The sequence below is a fragment of the Electrona antarctica genome, assembly GCF_951216825.1.
Source record: "Electrona antarctica genome assembly, chromosome: 22".
Taxonomy (NCBI): Eukaryota; Metazoa; Chordata; class Actinopteri; order Myctophiformes; family Myctophidae; genus Electrona; species Electrona antarctica.
In genome coordinates this window covers 29839676-29861880 of record NC_136805.1, presented here as the reverse complement: position 1 = coordinate 29861880, position 22205 = coordinate 29839676, and the positions used below count along the sequence as shown (strand labels likewise).

The window sequence follows — 22205 nt, the reverse complement described above, 5'->3', positions numbered from 1 at the left end:
GTCAGCCGGCGGGCCGTATTTGTAACCTGACTCCGCCAGATGGGGCTTTTTTGATTGATTGAAAATTGTATTAACAGTTTGCAGAATTACAGTACATTTCAAGCACAAACTCAATACAAAGGCTGTTAACTGTGAGTGGACGACCCAATTAAGCATTACACTTGTTTACAACAGGGTCCACCATGTTCAAATCATCAAAACATTTAGAGACGTACAAATAGACACTTCTATATAGACAAAGAACAGTACAGGAATTCATCATAATGGAGGTAAAAAGGGAAAAGAAACATATACAGTGAGGGAAAAAGGGGGGGGGAAAGACCCCAGCAGAGAGACCCATTTGGCCCGCGGGCCGTACAATGCCCAGGTCTGAATTGAGCCCTGCCAAAGTGTCCCTTTCCCACAATAAATAAGGCAAACGTCACAGGGTCTTTCCCTCTCTTTTGAGTTTTACCTTTTTTTTATAGTGGACAAAATCTGACATGCGCCTGCCTCCTGTCAGTCAAGCACATTCACTCTGCAAGTCATATACCCGTAGTCATTCACCAAATTGGTGAATATATAGTCAACTGAGTTAAGATATGTTTGGACAGGCTATACTGCAGAATTAAATAGGCAAAATGCTAGTTATTAATAGGCAAAATGCTAGTTATGTTATGGTTACATTGCATGAGTTACATTACAGTATGTATAGGCATACTACCACCAAACTGATAAGGATATTGAAGAAAATGCTTTGCTGCTACTTTTATTTATTTTTATCCCACGATTTATGCAACCCATTTTATCACCCAGTGTCAATTATCTAATGTGATCCTGGGCGCTACACTTCCTCTGCCAACATGGGGGGGCAGCGGACTTACCTCATGCTTTCTTCTATGCATGAGGAGTCCAAGCTGCTTCTTTTCACCTGACAGGGTAGAGTTTCCCCGGCCGGATATAGCGTGTGGAAGGAACACGTTATTCTGACCAGTTCCATTCCCCTCCATCAGGCCAGGATTACTGTATGTTTTTTGTGAGGGTAGGCTACCTGACACGGGGAGAACATACTCCACACAGAAAGGCCCTTTCGCCAACCCCGCCTCGGGTATGGGCACTGATGACGCAGAGCACCCACAGCTTCCCCAGCGGGAATCGAACCTATACTAGGACCCCCCCCCCCTCCACAGTGAGGAGACACTGTGGAGGCACTGGGGGGACAGTGGGGACACTGTGGAGGCACTGGGGGTCCATTGGGGAGGCACTGTGGGGACACTGGGGAGGCTCTGTGGAGGCACTGGCGGGACACTGGCACTGGGGAGACACTGGGGAGGTGCTGGGGAGGCACTGGGGAGGCACTGGGGGGGCACTGGGGAGGCACTGGGGGGGCACTGGGGGGACACTGGGCAGACAGAGTTGGGACAGAGTAAAAAAAAAAATGTTTAAAAAAAAAAAAAATGTTTTTTTTTGAGTACCAGTAGGGGCGCTGTTGTGCCAGAAACAGAGAGAGAGAGATAGTGCTGCACTGTTGCCTGCTAATGAGAGAGAGAGAGAGATAGAGAGAGAGAGAGGAGGAGGGGGGGGGGGAGTTGCACCACTCAGTTCACACGGGTGTGATTTTTGCTTTATGTCCAGCTTTTAGTGTGTGTGCACAAACTTTGTCCTACACAAATTTTACGTCACAGTGTGAATTTTACATCATGATGATGTACGATGATAAAAGCGCCCCTCTCTTCACACGGGTGTGATTTTTTTTATCTAAACAGCACTTGCTGCGCCGGTTAAATGACTGAATGATGAATGCACTGCTCTGCACATTATAAACAGGAATATTAATTATATAAAATTATTTAAATCTATTAATTATAGGCTAATAACATCAAATGCTACAATTCTCTTGATTAATTTATATAAATGTTAACTGATTACAGTGTATACTATGGACAACGTTATCATTTAACTCTGTTAGAACAGATATGGTTGTCTTCAAGAGTAATTTATAAACATCCTGCATATTTTGTTAATTTAAAACAAGGTGTGTGGGATAGTAGAATGGATAGCCTGTTATTTTAACGACCTATGGTTCAATCCACATAAGTGTCGGATTGGTCTAAATATGGTTAAATGTAAATGATTTTTAGTTATGACTTCAGCACCATGGATAGCAACATAAATTATGTTTCTCACTCAGCCCAGGTGTTTCAGTACCTTGTGGGCTTCGCCTTGCTCTAGCTCTTGCAGTGTTGAAATGAAAACGTTCGGCCACCGCTGCCATTTGAACTATATCAAATCTTTATTTTGATCCCCATACAGTAGCTAACGCCAAAGTAGCAGCTACTCTTTCTGGGGTCCACAACAAACATAACAATACATGTGACCTGACCACTATCACATAACTAAACACTGAACATGTAACGGTCTTACTAAAATCATTTTTCAGACAATAAAAGTCAAGAAGAAAAAGTAAGCATGACAACCTATCAAAATACATTCCATTGTGAGGTTACCCCTCCGGTCAGTTAATTAGTACTAAATTGCAGACTAATTAGTTTAAAGCCTAATTAGTACAAGGCGCAGTCAACGTTTATTAAAAAACAACATCATAACAACACATCATGCAATTTAAAATAGTGCAGGGCATCTACGGGCGCATACAGGTAGTCCACGATTATCATCTGAACTTCTCTGCAAGCACAGCTGAGAAGGCAGACAGGTACTTGTCCATGGCCCTATGTGCCACAGGCGTGAAGTCCTCGCCCATGTAACCAGCCAGTGTGACCAGCAAACAGTGGGTGAATAGCTGAGGACCAATGAAAGAGGCATTATTAGACATGTGTCATTGGAGTAATTAAAGCCCATTTTATATTGGCTGGCACTTCTTAGTCCTCACCTCAGGATTTTAATTCAATGAAATAATAACATGTTGGTGTTAGTTATAGGCTAATAATGATGATGATTATATATATATATATATATATATATATATATATATATAGTTGCAACGGCAGGTCGCATTTATTATGAAATCATACATTTTGGTCCGTCCGTCCGTCTGTCAGTCAATCAGTCGGTCACTCAAAATCCCCATACATTCGAAAGCCCCCATACAGTATATGGTGCACATGGTCTCGTGACATCATCAGAGATAGAGATCCCTGATGTCATAGTAAATGCGACCTGCTGTCACAATTAAGCCCATATATGGCGATCCCTGATGTCATCAATAACTCTACATCTGACCTCAAACCTCAAACCCTTAGATCTCCATATATGGATATGTCAGAACAGAACCTGTTCTGACATTCCATATGTTGATCCTTCCCCATCCATCCTTCCTCTTCGATGTCTCCCTTTTAAATGGTAAATGGTGCATTTATATAGCGCCTTTATCCAAGGCGCTTTACATAGATTGTGCATTACATTCACCCATTCACACACACATTCATACACCGATTGCGGCGGAAGCCATGCAAGGTACCAACCAGCACATCGGGAGCAATGTGGGGTTCAGTGTCTTGCTCAAGGACAATTCGACATGTAGACAGGAGGAGCCAGGATTCGAACCGCCGACCCATGGATCATTGGGCTTTTGACTGATACCTGTCCATTCAAACTGGACCTTACCCGGCAGCCGGCAGAAACTAGAGTTCTCAACAGCCCCGAAAATTAAGGCCCTCATCAAACCATGTACACTCAAGAGAATGTCCCCGCTACCACCCTTAGATCTCCATATATGGAGCTGACCTGTTCTGACATTCCATATATTGATCTGACCTCAACAAACCCTGTACACTCAAGACATGCTCCTTATATGGCCAGTACAGAATTCATTCCATGTTGATCTGACCCCCCATGCCAAAGCGCCAGCGCTCGCCCAGCAGTCTGCTGTCAACGAGGTGGATGCGTGCAGAAGCGACCTCGCCCTTTGGCGTCTTACTGGTTATTATTATATTAACTGATGACAGGCAGACCTTAAAGTTGGTGGGGTCTATTCGAAGCGTGTAAGCGTGCAGGGTTTGAAGGTCTGCCATGGTCTCTGACAACTGGCCTATGTTCCTGGCTCCATCAGCTATGGCCAGGACAATCTTCTCCCCATGGGTACGCAGGTGTTGAGAACGGGCACTGATGTCCAGATGGTTGAAATACGTCTTGGAGCCAGGACACGTTGTGAACAGCCTACAGAAGAGAGCAAACAAGGCACACTCAGTGGTGTAAAGTACATTTACATTTTTAGGTAGGCTATTTTTTTTTAAAACTTTACTCGAGGTATTTCCAATTTTCAGTACTTTTACTTCTACTCCACCACATCTCAGAGGCAAATATTGTACTTTTACTCTATTGCAATTATTTGAAAACTTTAGTTACTAGTTATTACAAAACATACATTAACCACTCTGTATAGTGTATACATTTCGGCCATTTGAAAATAACTACTTGCTACTTGCTACTTGCTCAAAATGCATTGCATGAGCTTGTAGATCTGCTATTTTCAAAATATTTTTTATACATTTGAAAACTTGTGAAATTGGATATTCTGCATAATGAAAATGTTCTACTCATGGTGAATTCTGAACTTTTACTTGTAAACAAGAGTATTTCTACACTGCAGATACTTTTACTTAATAAGTCAAAACAAACGTGGGTACTTTTACCACCACTGGGCACAGTTCCTTTCCTTACTGTATAGTGACAATATGAACAATAGAGTCCAAGAGTTTGGACTCTTCTGATCCTGATGTGCTTATTTACCTGCTCTGCTGTTTGGGAGGGGAGTATTATTCCTGGTCAAATATTACTCAACTACAAGTGAAAGTTGTTCTGTCAAATTAGCACTTACAAAAGTAAAGTACATGCTTTTACACATACAAAAAAAGTATTCAGAGAAAAAAAAGTAAGTTTGATCCCCTATGTTAAAAACAATAAACAATAAAAAAATAAATGTAGCCTACACAAGGAGCTTAAGTTGTTCAAATGCCCAACGGGAATTGAGACTATTATTACTTACCTAAAAAGTGCATCTGCACCAATTTCCTCTGCAACAGGTGTCAGTCTGTCCCATATCTCTATAATCAGTTTTTGCTCCCTTTTCCTCAGCATTGCAATATGGATATGGCACTGAACTTTCCAGGTGTTGTGGTGTCTTCCAAAGTGTGTAGCATTTATTTCCCAGGCCAGATAATATTGGTTAAAATCCCTTCTTATTCTTAAATGATACACAATGTAAAAACAATTAATCAACCATTTTCAACCGTTTGCTTTTGTATTTCCTCTTCAATGTTATCGGCCAAGGACCATATGCTTGAAGGTGGGGGCCGGTTGTGCACTCACTGAACTGGGCTGGCCCTGCCTGCCGTGCGTCACACACTTCAACCACATGTAGCCTACCAGTGACTGCGTATGAAATGCACACTGAATGATGTTTAGTTGCTGCCACACTGTTGGTGGATTCTGAAACAATTTTTTTCCTTGTCATACAAATAGCAAATGCTTCACATTTTGCTTTGTCTCAGTGTACAGTAAATGCTATTAGGTTCTTGAAATGTGAAGTCCTGCAGAGAGTTTGTGTGTAATGTACGAGGAGAGAGGGAGGGAGGAGATAGTGTTGTGTTGAAAGATAAAGTCTTGCAGCTTTCCATATCAGCAGTTCCATACGTTGAGAGTAGAACAGGACCATGGGGTGTGGGCTGGTACGTCTGAATATGGCACCATGTTGGCTTAGGACACAAAAACATGTCAGCCAAGTTCAAACCTCTTCTCTTTCAATTGATCTTAAAACTAACTTGATTTTGCACATGTGTGCCTTATTATACACAGTATTTGAGGTCATTATCTTTTGTGTTTCTGCAGGCTGTATAGCCTTTAAACCATGGGTAGTTTGATCCTACACAGTTTTTACTCTCACTTTAACACAGGTTTTACAGTGAGGGTGAGTGAGGTCATTTACTCTATTTAATAATTAAATAATTTGTTATGCACATTAAGCACAACTAGATCTAAAGTTTATTAAACAAAAAGAGCATATAGTCATATTATGTGCACCAGGAGATAAGAAGAGTCATATAAGAGATATAGAAATAATAGAAAAGATGATATACAATTATTATACATATAAAATATACCGTAATAATGATGTTTTATAATTTAGATGAGTTGTATTGATGATACAACTGATGACCCTTTATAGGGGAACCTTTTCCAGCAGTAGCTTATTAGTCTTCTGTTTAAATGACCTCAGATTGGATGTCAGTTTAACACTGGTTTCCAGGCTGTTCCACTGTGAGGCTGCTATATGTAAATAAATGAGCCTTTGCCCACTTTATACTGTTAAAAGCAGAATCGAAGCACCACATCTGCAATACTGGCTCTGGTAAAATGGTTGTGTAGTGTACCTAGTTCCTGCCTGAAACATGTTCTTAAAACTATTGGACCTCTCCATATTTAATTTTATGGACCATGGTTAGTCTCTAGCCATTGTAACCTTGGATTCTACTGGGAGCCAGTTCAGCTCTCTGAACTGATTCCTTCCTATATGGGTTCTGGCCTGGCCTAGCATAACCCTGATCAGTCAATTCTGAGCTGACTGTTGGTTTTAAGGGACTTGATCAAGCCCTGATCGAACCAAGATGTACATGTATGCAAAATCAAAGTGGCACAGGATAAGGGAATTGACATGATGAATTCCTGTTCTGTCCTTTGTCTATATAGAAGTGTCTATTTGTACGTCTCTAAATGTTTTTGATGAATTGAACATTGTGGACCCTATTGGAAACAAGTGTAATGCTTAATTGGGTCGTCCACTCACAGTTAACAGCCTTTGTATTGAGTTTGTGCTTGAAATGTACTGTAATTCTGCAAACTGTTAATACATTGTAAATTGTACATTTTTCAATCAATCAATCAAAAACCACCACTAATTTTGTCTCCCTGATTTCTATTTAATATCAGTTGTGCTAGTGTTTCTTTTTCGTTCTTTTTTTGTTTTGTTTAAATACTAATTTAGCATCATTGGTTAACACAGTTTCGACTTTCCTCCTGCAGTACTCCTGCGTACGCCTAGGGGTACACGCGTACACGTCCCCATTTGAGAATTTGAAACCAACTACATTTCCCAGACACCTCTTCCACAGGAAATAAATCCGTTGCGAATCTCCGTCCGACAACGATGGTCGCGTGGGAAAGTTATTACTTATAATAGTTTTCATTAGACCAGTTTAGAAAGACACTTGGAATTAAAACTGTACGAGAAAACAAAGGTAATTTGCTGAAGTGTTTTGGCACTTTCATTGACAAATGAACGCCTCCCTCTCAATCATCTGTCGCATAAGCTATGCTAACTGGCTAATTTGCTGTACACATACAGTTGCTGCAATTTATAACATTATCTCTTGTCTTGTCACGATCAGATTAATCAGCCACACATTTATAGTATACAAATTGTAATTCAGCAGTCACTCATAAGGCGTTAAATTGCAGTAGAATAGAATACATTTATTGAGTGCAGCAGGGTTTCAAAGTGGCTAACATCTAATCAAGTTTATTGTAGGGGACATAGTGTCTCTGCAGACTGCACTCTGCATTATTAATGACATATGGACCAGCAACACTTCCCGCGGGCTAGGCATAGCGGTACCTACACAACATGAGCCGAACTGCCTTTATACAAAACTATTATTATCGTTTTGTTATGCACATATTGACTCAAGAAAGCATACACCACAGCATTATATTATAACGTTCGGCTCTAACGAGACAAGTTGACAACCAGCACTGGTTCGAGCTATCTTATAGTTCCTTTACTTATGTTAGTGGGCTGTTAGCTCCTTTCGGAACCCTACGTTAAAGTTTCTGACATTTTGATGACTTTACGTAGGGTTCCTTATCATCGACTTCAAGCGACATGGGATGCAATCTGACTTCCCCTTCTCCGACGGATCTCTGCGCTGTGGGTGTCACGCTGACATATTCCAAAAGAAGCATATGAACGCTCTGACCCCCCCCCCCCCCCACGAACGGCTCAGAAGCCGTTAAGTATTTTTAATGTTTGTACGACCGTTTTGGCAGCTCTCTTCCTTCCTTCCTTGACTTCCTTATTGACATCCTATTGTACCGCCTCCATCACCGTGGCTGGCTACCTGCGACAGAGCGCCGGAACTGGCTATCTGCGCGTTCCTGCCTTCTGAGCCGTTCGCGGGGTGGGTCAGAGGGTTCGTTGTCTCCTATAGCGTTAATATGCTTCTTTTGGAATATGTCAGCGTGACACCCACAGCGCAGAGATCCGTCGGAGAAGGGGAAGTCAGATTGCATCCCATGTCGCTTGAAGCCGGTGATACCGGACCCTACGGGGTAGGGGTCCAAAGGAGCTCAACCCGGGGGGTCCGGAGACGGGCTAGTGGGCTGTTTGATTTAGGTGCATGGTCCAGTTAACAAAAATACTACTGAATATTGTCAATGATGCTCAGATGCTCTCAATTACTCAGCACACATAAATGGAATTGTGTTTACCTTTACCCTGCTGGCTGCTGTGAATTGATATGGCCCTGGGGACCATTCCAGCACCAACACATGATATTGTTTTTGGACCTTTATGTTTGACCAGGAACATTGAGTTCAGAAATCTCTTTTACAAGGGAGACCTGGCCAAGGTAGAAAAAACAACATAAATCCCTCAACACATTTTCTCATGTAATGTTTATTTGTTGAAATAATATGTACACACTGACACTACATATTCAGAAGTATAATTTCTATTCTACGCTTCTTAAACAGTATGTCAGATATTAACTTGCGTCAACGAGTCAAAGATCTGGAGGAGGAGTTGGAAAGGATCAAGTCTCAGTTGGGACAGGAGCATGGAGCCGGGGATGATGTTGTCAGGACCACCAAAGACTGTCCCCCTGATAGCCACGCCAGTGGCAAGAGGAATAGGAAAGGTGGAAAAGACCGTCCTTTTGACTTCTCTGTCCACCCTCGGCGACACGTGGCCCTCCGGCTGGCATACCTGGGCTGGGCCTACCAGGGCTTCGCTGTCCAGGAGAACACAGACAACACGGTGGAGGCCAGGCTGTTCGAAGGTCTGCTGAAGACACGGTTGATCCACGACCGTCAGAGTTCCAACTACCACCGCTGTGGGCGCACTGATAAGGGAGTTAGTGCCTTTTCCCAGGTCTGTTCACTTTGACTGTTAATCTGGTCGGAGATTGGTTTTAGGTTGGTTACAACATCCTGTAATGTACATATTCTCCAATAAAAAGGGGAAAAGCTTTTCACAATATGCTTTTACACATTCACTTGTCTTACCCTTATTATCTGTTTTTTGCCCTTTCCCAGGTAATATCCATAGACCTGCGCTCCTCTCAGTTTTGTGAAGGATTAGGTGTCACACTTCCAGACAATGTGGATGCTGGTACCAAAGTTAAAGCTGTTGGCTCTGAGCTTCCATATGTGAAGATGCTGAACAGAGTTCTCCCTCAGGACATCAGGGTGCTGGAGTGGTCACCGGCGGCTGAGGGTTTCAGTGCACGGTTTGACTGTAAGTCCCGAACTTACCGCTACTACTTCAGCCGTGGGACTTTGGATGTAACGTTGATGGCAGAGGCCGCAAAACGGTAGGTACAGGGTACAGTAGTAGAGATGCAAACCTATACTGATAAGTACACAGATGGCAACACTGGCCTACAATTATGTACTTTCTATGATTTACTTATTTTTCCCTCCACCAAGGTAATGCAGTTGGTGTGACAGTGGCGTCATCAAGAGTCTTGTCTCCTGCTTCTAGCTCTGCAGGAGACTTGTGTATGATCATAAATGAAAACTTAAATCCACTATACTTAGCAAACTTGACTGGGGTTGGCTCTGTACTTGGTCCGTTTTCCCCCCTCTACACCAAATCTCTTTGTCCAAACGGTTAATGTGAAGGAACACAGGATGTTGCCGACTGAGTTCTCATGTGCCTTGAAGTCACAGTTCCCAATTAAGACTGTTGACACTCCACAGCTATGAGGGCACGCATGACTTCCGCAACATCTGTAAGATGGACGTGGGCAATGGAGTGCTGCAATTCCAGAGGACCATCCTGTCGGCCTCAGTCAAACCCATCCATTCTCAAGACACCACCAGCACTGACCCATATGACCTCTTCATCTTTGAGATCAAAGGACTGGCGTTCCTATATCATCAGGTGTGTGTGTAGGACTGGCGTTCCTATATCATCAGGTGTGTGTGTGTGTGTGTGTGTGTGTGTGTGTGTGTGTGTGTGTGTGTGTGTGTGTGTGTGTGTGTGTGTGTGTGTGTGTGTGTGTGTGTGTGTGTGTGTGTGTGTGTGTGTGTGTGTGTGTGTGTGTGTGTGTGTGTGTGTGTGTGTGTGTGTGTGTGTGTGTGTGTGATATTATGCTTCATAGGAGTGTGTGTGGCTTTGTACTAACAGCCACTGTTTCTTTTATCCCCTGTATATTGTAGGTGCGCTGTATGATGGCCGTGCTGCTCCTAATTGGACAGAAGTTGGAAGCTCCAGATATAATCAACCAGTTGCTGGATGTTGAGAGCAACCCCAGGAAACCCCAATACAGGCAAGTTTGCTGTGCATGTTGTTTATCAACTGTTGGTGGTGGTGAGGTGGCTGTGACTTTAATCTGTTCTAGTCAGGACAAGCTGTGTGTCGGGTGCCGTCTGAGTGAATGCTATTTTAATTTATGTCTCTCTAGCATGGCGGTAGACTTTCCGCTTGTTCTGTACGACTGCCACTTTGACGGGCTGAGCTGGCACCGGGATGATGATGAGTTGAACCACGCCCTGGCCACACTGCAGCAACACTGGACCCAGAGTGCCATCAAGGCTAATGTCATCCATGGGATGATCCAGGGCCTGGAGGTCATAGGTGAAACATTCAATAAGATCGACTCAACTTTTAGATCCAATCCTTCAGTTACCTTTTTTATAATGACAATTAGAATAGTTTAAATTATTAATAACAACAATAATAATAATGTATAAGTGGGGAGAGATGCTGCATGGGAAACAGAAGGTCCCCGGTTCGCCTCTACAGTATGTGTTGTGATGCATTGTGAGCTTGTAGATTTGCTACTTTAGAGGTCTTGTGTATAATGACTTGCCCATAATAATGATGATGATAATAATACAACTTTATTGTATAGCACCTTTCATGACAAAATGCAGCTCAAAGGCATTAGCAAAAAAATAAATAGGGACACCAGGTTGAAAAGTGGTTCAAATAAAATGCATCCTTCTCTTCTCTGTCCAACTCCACAGGCGGCGTGTCCTCTAGTCATTGCTTCCTGGTAGAAGGCACCAGACAAAGAAATTACAAGGCTTTGCTAGAGCGTCCATGCTGTGATAGTCTGGAATCCAGGATAGAACATTTTGTTAAGAGAGGAAGACTGGAGCGTGAAGAAGGAGAGAACGGAGGAGAAACGGTACTCAGGGGTAAAAGGTCAAAGCATTCCCACAGTTCCTCAAGTCCACATGTTGCCACAGAAGTGCCATCGTCAAACACAAATGCAGATAAGCAAATGGAGGACTGATATTTTTAGGATGGTGGACTGGTTTGAGTAATGTCTTGTATATAGTTAATAAAAAAATCTATTGAATTTTGACTTTCACATTTTGTTATTCCACTCATTCTCAAATATGCAAAAGCTTTGTAATACTATTTTCCATGATTTATTTTATTCAGACAGCTTATTTGTTTAATTAAACGCATTTTGAAAGCCTGTTCGTTGTTCCCACGAGTACGACAGAAAGTTTAATTGAGATGAAATGCAAAGTGAAGCGGAACCATCTGGTGAATGAGTCTGCAACACCGGAAGACTTGAAGCGATGCACCGTTTAAGCCAAGAAGCTAGCTTGTTAGCAATTAAGTAGCTGTCTGAGTTTTTTAATTGCTAGTAATATGTTTCATATTCTTGTCATTTTCCCGCATGTTTTATGAGCACTACGCGACAATGGCTGCAGCGATATGTGACATTTATTTGACTTGATAAACAACCCGACTGCTAACGTTAGGCTGTTTAGCAGGCTTGTTTACGTTTTCATAATCGTTCTGGCTGATTACAGCTGAAGTAGGAGTGATTTCGTTTACAAGCCAAGGTAAAGTGGTGACTGCATGGTGAGAGGGCACGTATGGAAACGATTATCCTAAATCATAATTTGTATTTAACTCATTTCAAACTCGTGTAAACTAAAGTTATTTTATGGTCTACTCTAGAGTGAGACTAGACTATATTTCCTCAGCACCTGTGTTAACTATTCATTAGCCCCATATGTGCCCTCTCCCTACGCTCATTCTGTAGCTCCGAGAGCGTAGGGAGAGGGCACATATGGGGCTAACTTCATATAAGATATTTCTGTTTTCATTCATAATAAGGCACTGACGATGGTCTTAATGTCTGAAACGTCTGTCCTATATATGTCCTATAACTTATTCACTTTGGAACGTGGTTGAGCAAGAGTTATTTTCCTTGCATCATTTTCTTATATCATTTTGTCCTTACATCATTCTGTTGTGTGGGTCCATCACCTTTAGATTAGATATAAGGAATTCGAACAATGTCAAACAACAAAGAAATAAAAGCATGTTCTTCAGACTTCATTGAGTATAGAGGAGGATGCAAGCTCATGAATCAAAATCTTTGACAGAAGCTTACTAATTAATGTATGGAAAAAGTTTAAAAAAAAACTCGACTATCCTTTCCTGATTTTCCAGGCTTTTGATAATTATTAGACTTAATTTGGTATAAATGTTTCTTAACTGGGAAATGTGTGTTTAAAAATAAATAAAGCCTATGTCTATTTGTTTTAAAGTTCTGGTAAATAAAATAATTAGTCTACAGGTTTATCAGGTCTTTAGTTTACACTAAATGGTTCTATGATGCTGGTAGCCACGACCCAAGAGAAGTGAGCAACAGCATGGACTTGCTGTTGATCAACTCTTAAATTCACTAAATTCAACAAACCATGTGCAACCCAGATTAGGCACAAACAAGGGACTAAATTATTTTCGCTCCTATGCCACCAAAATGTGGAACGCCCTACCAACAGTCCTTAAGATATGCGAATCCCATGACTCCATCAAAACCGCTCTCAAAGGGTACCTACGGACGGCTGCAATTTGAAACTGGCCCCCATAAAATCTGAATCCCCCACCCACCCCTTTTTCCCCTCACTATTTGTTTTTTTACCTTTTTTACCTCCTCTATGATGATTTTCCTGTTTGTACGTCTGTAAATGTTATGATAAATTGAACATGGTGGACCCTATTGTAAACAAGTGTAATGCTTATTATGGTGTCGTCAGTTTTGTATTGAGTTGTGCTTGAAATGTACTGTAATTCTCCAAACTTAATAAATACTTAATATTGATTTGATCTATTGAAAACCCACTTGCATAAGACTTATTTATTTATGAATCAATCACATACTGCTGTGCACAACACAGTTAATTATTATACTACGGTATTATTTACAAAATAGCCCTATCTAGCGCTGTCTCATGTCATCACTACACTACTTATGGGCATTGGCCAGCAATTATGGCAGCTATGACCTGTGTATTGGTAAGAATGATACTATGCGTAGTTTGCGTACACACTACACAACATCATGATACAGCTCTTGTGATCTAATGCAATTTGTGGAATATTGTCATACTGTAAGCAATGTGATATATTGGGATTTAAGAAAAGCTAATCAAATATTAGAAACATGTCGAGTATAAAAATACAATTTATGCAAATATATCACACACAAACTAGAGATGTCCCGATACTGTATCGCTATCGGGCCTTTTTAGTCATATCGGTATCCGCAAATATGCCAGTCTAACCAGCGATCCGACACAGGGGTAAGCGGTTGACACTATGGCAGGTAAATAAAATGTTGGGGCATGTGGAGTTTGCTTTTGAGTTGTCCAAACTGCCCTGGGCGCGGCGGTCGCTGGGGTGTGGCCAGTGCTGGTTTGCTGCACCTGGCCGGCAGGTTTCGAACCACAGCCTGTTGGCCAGGTGTGGCCTTCCCTCACGGTGCTGGTTGCGCCTCGGTGAAGGCTGCGCACAGGGCGCCCCTCCGTGGACTTGTCTATAGCTGGAAGCCTGGAGGAGGGGGGGTAGTGGTTGAGGGTTGAAACACTCTAAGAAGGTTGGAGACCACCTGATGACCTCTCTTCCAGGCCAAGGCATCCATTAGAAATGGATTATATTCGCATCTTTGATGTATTTACAAACTGTATATTAATGGTGTTTTATCATTATTACATTGCCTCTTCAGATGTTCCTCGTGGGGCTCACAGGGGGCATATCCTCAGGGAAAAGCACAGTGTCTTCAATGCTGCGAGAACTTGGATGCCCCATTATTGATGCTGATGTGGTGGCCAGACAAGGTAGGTCCTTTGCTCTCTTCCTACTGTTCTCTTCTCTACTCTAGTCTTCTTAAGCAGAAATATACCTAAAGTAATCTTAAAGAATTAAGATTAATTTGTTAGTCAGCAGCACTCAGCACTCAGTCTAATATCTCTGTATCTCTTTCTGCTGCCAATGGTTCACGTTTGCTAAATCAATTGAAGTAATAGTCTAGTCTATAAACGGTGGACAACATTTTCCTGTGAAATTCTCTGAATAGACAGGCTGTGATTTGAACAGTGACATGGGATATTTCACGTCAAAACATATTTGTTTTGGAGCTGTTGCCTGGAGCTAAATGAGCTCTTTGTTATATGCAAGTCCTCTTCAATATGTTATGTTGAAATCTGAATGTACTGCACATATCTTGTTTCGCCCAGTAGAACTGACTCCAACAATGTTTTAATTATATTCAGCTGACCAGGAACGTTCAGAGATTTCTGGGACTGAGGAAGATGAATCTGTTGTTCATTTTCAGAGGAAGTTTAAATTCTTTCTCTTGCTCCCAGAAAAAAATAAGTAAAGAAAACCACCAACCCTTGAAGGACATTACTACTGTAGTAGTAATGTCATTTATTGCATGACCACATAATCTCCACATCCCAGGTTCAAATCATTTTGAGACCTCTGTACCATTTCTTTCCCATCTTTCTCTCCACTGTATTGTCAAATAAAGCTGAAATGCTGTAAAGTTAAACACTTTATTGCCAATTATGAGGTTCATACAAGGAACTGTCTATCTAGTCGTGTGATGTCTCATGACGCAACAAAACAACATTCAGAAACTGGTTTAGGAATACAGAAAATATGCACAGATGTACAGGACACCCATTACTGCACTGTATTACATTGCAGAAGAACATACATTCTAACAGTTTAGCCAAGATAAATCAAAATTATGTTAACAACAAGAAATATAGCAGTACCTTTATGTGAATGAGCAGATAATGCTGAGGACCAAGCCAATGTGGCCAATTGAAGCAATTAGATCCTCACTGCGTAGTGTGTACTATATTGATGGATAAATCAGAGTCCGGAATCCTGCTCACAGAGCCTTTATACCGACTGTGTCTACAGTGACTACATGCATTTCAATTAAGGCTCTCATTTAAAAATAAATAAAATAATAATCATGATTAATAAAGTAAATAAACAAGGTTAGAATATTATGCAAATAAATGGAGATTATAATTTTAGCCATATTCACACAGCCCTTCATCCACATTCACATGCAGTTGAAACTGCCTGTGTTTTTTCCCGTCACTGGGTGGTGGTAGTAAGCTAGGCAAGGTTGCTACTTGCTAGAACTCAATATAGAGGACATTTGCATGGCATTATTATGCACATGACTTATAATAAATGGAAATATTATTTCTACAATTTCCTCCTCACTGTGTGTAACAGTTGTGGAGCCCAACAGTAGAGCCTACTGCCGCATTGTGCAACACTTTGGTTCAGAGATCCTACTGGAGAGTGGAAAGATCGACCGGCAGAAGCTGGGCGAGCTCATCTTCAGCAGTGAGGAGAAGAGGAAGCTGCTCAACTCTATAACCCACCCAGAGATCCACAAAGCCATGCTCAAAGAGATCCTCTTCTACTTCCTCAGAGGTGAGGGGACGACTGGAGCCTGGCTCAGTTAGAGGAGCTTGTTTTATGCAGGAAATATGGTGGGTAGTTAGTGGCCTCCACTCATGATCTATCTGTAGAGAAATTCATATACCGAGCAGGTTCTAGGATTGTATTCAGAAAAACATCTTAACCCATTCTGGATGGGAACCCCTTTTGGTGTTTTAAGCATTATGTTATACTTTAGCTATTGAAAAATAGCAGATCTACCCAAGCTCGTAGCGCGGCACTCATAGATCTGCTATTTTTGAAAAATCGTGAAAATGTGGCACAAATCTTTGAATATATATTCGTTCACAGCGTTTTTAACTCAAATCTTTGCTTCTGGGGGGTCCCTGGAACAACATATTTTCATATGGGGGTTGGCGGCCAATTACGTATAATTTTGGGGGTCCTTGACGTAAAAATATTTGAGAACAACTGACATAGGATTTTTCAGAAAACTGTCATGATTTAGAAGACATGTTTTTGAATCTGGTCTCAGGTCTAAAGGTCTCATTGTGTCACCTGGTCACCTGCCATTGCATGAATGTTGATTTGTAAAGTGCACAATATGTATGTTGACAGGATTTCTTAAGTCATGCAATGTTCATAAAGTGACCTGCAGCACATTTGAGTGACAAGTTTCAAGTATGCTTCCTGTTTCCACTTTTGTGTTCTACGTAGTCGTGTGTGCTCGTGTGGTGCTCGTGCTTCTTTGTGTACTGGATGGGGAGTGCGTGATACACAACTGTGTTGGACACGCTCTTGCTTACCCATTCTATTCAATTCAAGTTCGAGAGCCAGAATGAAAAGATAGTTGCAATTTGTTTTCTTTCAGCAGAGAGGCAGAGATGATTTCCAGTGCAAATAAAACTAGTGGTACCACGAAATGGATACATCAGGTTTGCAATAATCAGCGTCTCAATCTGCCAAAATCATTATCATTATGTAATTCCAAAAACTAATTACATGATTGCACTCAGACAAGGATTATTGTTGTTCAAATTCAGTCTGCGCACGCATGCAGGCTGTTTTAATTACTCACAGAGTGTAAATGTCTTGTACAGAGACAGGATAAAAACATGGTGTCACAGACACCATGTTTAAAAAGACAGTAATTAATGCTGTTTGACAATTGGTGCCCCTCCTCCTCAGGGTATCGTTATGTGGTGTTGGATGTGCCCCTGCTCTTTGAAACCAGACGCTTAACACAGTTCCTGAACCACACCGTGGTGGTTTACTGGTAAGATGGATGGTTGTGTAGATAAACAATAAAAGTAAAAACAGAGATAAAATCTGCAAACTGTCAAAGTGCAGTATAGATTGTATAGAACAATGCAAGTGGGTCAGCAACTGTGGACAATTTCCTGTGCTGGCCAAGACAATGGTTCTCTTTGACCATTATATTTCTGGATTTTTGAGTGGTGCAACCACTCCCTTACGGAGCTATGTGTGTGGGTTGCTGGGTAGCTGGCTGGCTGGGTATGAGCACGAAAACAACATGGTTGCTTTTCACCACCTGTGCGCAACCTAACGCACACACAAACACACACGCACATATTAACTGTATATATGATGCTTTTGGGTGTGCCAGTACAGTACAGTACGGTACAGTAGAGGGACTGCCGCACGGTAACTCTGTCATTTCTCAACCATTTCGGACGCGGGGCGGCACGCCGGAACCGGCCCGTCCCCCAGGGCGCGTTCCTGGGGGTCTGGAACTCCCTACACCCCTGGGGACCCCCACATGGTAACATTCTCTACCGTTTCGGACCCCCATAAACCATAATCTTTTCCCACGGTGCCATGGGCATACATTGGCAAATTCAGAATTGTCATCATGGACGCACTGCGTTGGTGTGCGAAGGCCGAATGGCAACACCACTGTGCTGTGGGATTATTATTTATTATTATTTATGCTTGTATTACTGTAAACAATAATACTAATGATCATTGTACACGTTACTTTCATTACTGGCTGTTCAAACTTGAAAGTCCTCATAGTATAAGGTACACCTCATGTTCTTTGTTATCTCTCAATATACATATTGCCCTTAATAACCACTCATTCACCGCTACCAGGGCACTGCAGAATGTATTTTTTTAACAGTGGCGTGGTACCATCAATAACATCAGTTTCTGTGTGTTCCTCCCGCAGTGACCCGGCCACTCAGATGTCGCGCCTCATGCAGCGGGACGTGCTGAACCAGGAGAAGGCAGAGAGTCGGCTGGCCGCCCAGATGCCGCTCAACGAGAAGCGCGGCCTGGCCAAGCACGTCATCGAGAACTCTGGCAGCCGCGAGGACACCCACCGGCAGGTCCTGCGACTGCACACCAAGCTGGAGGACTCCATGGAGTTCCTCCTGGTCCGGGTCATCGCCATGGCGGTGGCTGCCGGCCTGGGCGGAGTGCTCCTCTACTCTGCTAAGATACTGGTGGCTTAGCAGCAGCACGGGACAGGCTGATGATGCATTAAGGATGGGGGCAATATCCAGGTGCAGGGAGGGGTGCTGTATGAGGAGGGGGTGCCAGGGGCCCTGAAATTAAGTTAGCATAGTGTCAATATATTTTTTTATCCAAATGGTCATTTAAGGCCCACATCGCCAATCTTAACCTAACCTCCTCCTCACAAAAGGATGATAGGATTCAGGTTAGAAATGGGCAAGGTGGTCTTTTAATAAACACATGTTTTCTGTTTTGGTCAAAAAGTAACTTTACAGGCAGCATCTGCCTCCCCCCCACCTCCCGCTCCAATGAACTGCACTAAAAAGTGTGACTTCATGCCTCCTAAAACTAAAGCTAAGAGAGAGAGTACCTAACACAATGTTTCATGAAGAAATATGGGTTCAGTAATCCACGAGTGGTGCAACTAATTTCTAACGTTAGACTGTGAAATTGTAATTACTGTACAGTGTACACTAACTACTACTTATTATTATTATAAAAGCTACCTTTTAGCAAGCTATTCATACCAAATAAAAAGTTACCTGTGCCATGCCTACCCAGTGAACCAGCTGTACCACGTCCACCACCTGTCACCCCAGTGAATTGGCCTCAACTGAAGAAACAGGCGAGCTGCATTGTGTCGAGTCTTTATTAATTATGAAACATAACTCAGGTAACATTTAGTTCCCCCCAAGTTAACAACTCTTATTTAAGCTGGACTATTGTTTCCCCCTGCCATCTCTTGTGTTTGTGATTGTGTTTATTCTACCCAAGTGTATGAAGATTGTTGTATGCATGTATAGTAGTTAAATACGACACACAGTACTATACTTTTGATGTCAATGAGGGCATGAAAACGGTCTCTTCCATTGCCATTCCAGCAAGTTATGCTAATTATTTTGCTAGAAACATTCTGGCATTGTAGTAAAAACATGGCTTTAGTGGTGGAATGTCCTCTTTTAACTCTTAATTTAAGGACTTGAGATTGTTAACATATAACTTGCACTGACAAGAAAATGCGGTTTAGTGACTGATATGTTTTTTTTTTTCCTTTGTGAGATTTTCTGTAGGCATCATGAAAAGAATGAAGATAGAATCTTACACTGCTCATTCATTTTTCCCATAGACGTTTTGAAAAGTATTTATTTAAAGCCTTTTAAGCCTCTGTCAAAGCCAATTCTTGTTGTGACAACGTTTTGGGCCAATCAAATAATTATAAAGAAGAAAAAATGGGCTGGGTACAACACTTTTTGTTTGTTTTTCTTCTTTCTAATTATTTGATCGGCCCAAAACAGTTTATTGTCATGATTTGTCACAACAATAGTTGGCACACAAACGTTGGCACACAAACGTCTATGGGGAAAATTAATGGGGAATTCTCTTCCGGGCCTGTCGTCATGAAAGCGGGACTGCGACGCTCTATAATGGACAGATAACTAGCACTGCAACGTGTCCCAGACTTAACAGGTGGAGCAATGACATTCTACTTTATTATTTCAGTCCCACATTTATACAGTATATTATGTTACGGCTTGTAACAAAAAACAGTTTCATTCTAGAAATGGCAAAGGGTCAGGTGAAAGGATATACATTCATTGAATCTACCCAAGTCCAGAAATGACCATAGCTTTATTCACTTAGTTCACTTTATTCACTTAGTCTTGAGCATTTTTTTATAAATTGCTCAAGACTCGTACTAGTACAAATCAACAAGCTTAGCCACATCTATGTCATGATTTTAGATTTTTCATTTGATCATTACTACAAAAAATTGGTTGATGTGACATGTGAAGTTGTGACCTCAATGTTTCGCAGAAGCATATTTTATGGATCGCTAGAATTAATAAGGATGTGAGAAGATGTGTTTGACAATCTCCTTTTCACATCAAGAAATGTGAATGTACACTTTCTTGGTGTACACGTTTTAGCGAATGGTTAACTGAATTAACAAGCAGACTTTGTATTTACCACTGTGTCTTTTCTTACACTTTAAGCTGTCTGTAAATATGAAGTTCACCATTTATTTTCTTTTTTTGTTTATGAAAGGATGCATAATACTCACTAATTACATTTGTTAGATGAGCTGCTGTTAATTTCTCAGACATGAATGTAAGTTATCATTATCACAATGCTGTTTTCAATAAACAATGTTATGTCACATGATGCTGTAGCAGCCACATTTTTTTTATTAGGTTTGTAATGAAAAGTTATTTTTATCTCCCACTCTGTTTCAAAGGATCTGTGCATGCAAAAGATCTATTTCAATGTATGCGGATTTGAGACACATTGCATTTTCACTTCATTAGGCCTACTAATGTGATGCATCTCATGTAGGCTCAAACGGACCTATTGTGTATACCGGTGTTTTATTTAAAGGACCCCCAAATTGATTAGCCCGCAAACCCCCCCATTTGAAAAGATTTGTTGTCCTAAGAGAAGATCTGATGTCACTTTGAGAACCACTGGTGTATACAACACAAAAGGCATATTCTTGACTGAAAATAGTTACAGCAGGTCACAAATGTGGAGCTCTAGCCCTTTCTTCTCTTTAGGCCATCCATCTGCCTTTTCAGTCTGTGTGGGAGCCTGTCTGGCTGGGAGGGATGGGGGTGGGTTTGGTGACATCACCCTGGCACTGTCGTGCCCCCTCGCCTTGGCGCTGTGTAGGCAAGGCAAGCCTGCATGGGTAACTTGGCTCAGTGTGGGGCCTGCGCTGGTCCAAGCTTCGCTTTTATCAAGAGACTGCAGAATTAATGCTGAGTGACTGTGGCTGGGGGGAGGCAGCGAACTGACAACGCCTGGCCACACTTGCACACAAATGCATATAATACACACTTTTTCATACACAAAATGCACTTAACACGTACAGAAATACACACGCACACAGGCAATACACACTAGTATCAAATGCATTTCACACAAACACTACAACATATTTCTTCAGAGCTGTCCATCAGCCATGGTCATGATAAGGCACACAATTTATTCTTAGATTGTTTTTTTTTCTTCTTTTTGCTCTGTTCATCTGTCCATCCAGAGGGCAATGTACTTTACTGGGCAGACAGCTGTTAAGAGGAGATTTCCACTGTCCCTTTCTCGGTCAGCTTGAGACACAGCAAAGGACCTGATGTAGAACATGGAGGGAGCACTATATCTGTACCAGTTAGTGCAAAGGCTTCAGGCAGAGATGAGTGGCAAAACCTCAGTCAGAATTTAAATTGGTTCGATTCAGAAGGTGTCGAGCCACCAAGGTCAGACGTAGTTCTCGCGTCTTGCTTTGGCATAATTGGAACCCTTGATACTTGGGCTGTATATTGACAACAAAAATAAATAAATCTGATACGATTTCAATATATTGTGACATTGCAATACTGTAAGCAATTAAGGTAATACTGTTTATTGTGATTTTATTAATCACATTTTATGAAAACTGTCATAGTGAGCACATGATCTGAGTTCAAAAACTCAGATCATGTGTTGTATGTTACACAGTACCTGTGTAACATACATCATAGAGCAAATTTTCATTCAATCTGTTCAAATTAATTACCCATATCAGTAAAATAATAAGCATATTCTTTTAAAATGATGTATTAACTTACTACTACTTCCTTTTTTAAATAAATAAAACATTGTTTTGAGAATCAATATTTATCACAAAACATAATAGGCATATCGTGATAGTGTAGTGTAGTGCATTGATATTTTCTCACACTTGAAACCTGCCATTTGGGGGTAAGCAAAGCAAATAATTAACTCTTGGCAG

General features: G+C 41.5%; 3 protein-coding genes across 3 annotated transcripts; 2 read left to right on the top strand and 1 right to left on the bottom strand.

The window, feature by feature from the left end:
* Nucleotides 1-2285: 2285 nt before the first annotated feature.
* On the bottom strand, nucleotides 2286-5256 carry hbae4 (hemoglobin alpha embryonic-4). Its single transcript, XM_079492795.1, has 3 exons — nucleotides 4985-5256; nucleotides 3951-4155; nucleotides 2286-2779 (listed from the first exon to the last, which is right to left on the bottom strand). The coding sequence occupies exons 1-3, from the start codon at nucleotides 5074-5076 to the stop codon at nucleotides 2651-2653; spliced, it is 426 nt and encodes a 141-aa protein (XP_079348921.1). The 5' UTR covers nucleotides 5077-5256; the 3' UTR covers nucleotides 2286-2650.
* Nucleotides 5257-7073: 1817 nt separating this feature from the next.
* On the top strand, nucleotides 7074-11594 carry pus3 (pseudouridylate synthase 3). The gene is made up of 7 exons (XM_079493434.1): nucleotides 7074-7232; nucleotides 8746-9142; nucleotides 9307-9584; nucleotides 9973-10156; nucleotides 10435-10544; nucleotides 10680-10852; nucleotides 11245-11594. Exons 2-7 carry the CDS (start codon nucleotides 8747-8749, stop codon nucleotides 11514-11516), a joined length of 1413 nt encoding a protein of 470 aa, XP_079349560.1. The 5' UTR covers nucleotides 7074-7232; nucleotide 8746; the 3' UTR covers nucleotides 11517-11594.
* On the top strand, nucleotides 11568-20599 carry dcakd (dephospho-CoA kinase domain containing). Its single transcript, XM_079493435.1, has 5 exons — nucleotides 11568-12081; nucleotides 14256-14367; nucleotides 15791-15994; nucleotides 17150-17237; nucleotides 18153-20599. The coding sequence occupies exons 2-5, from the start codon at nucleotides 14256-14258 to the stop codon at nucleotides 18436-18438; spliced, it is 690 nt and encodes a 229-aa protein (XP_079349561.1). The 5' UTR covers nucleotides 11568-12081; the 3' UTR covers nucleotides 18439-20599.
* The last annotated feature ends 1606 nt before the right edge of the window (nucleotides 20600-22205 follow it).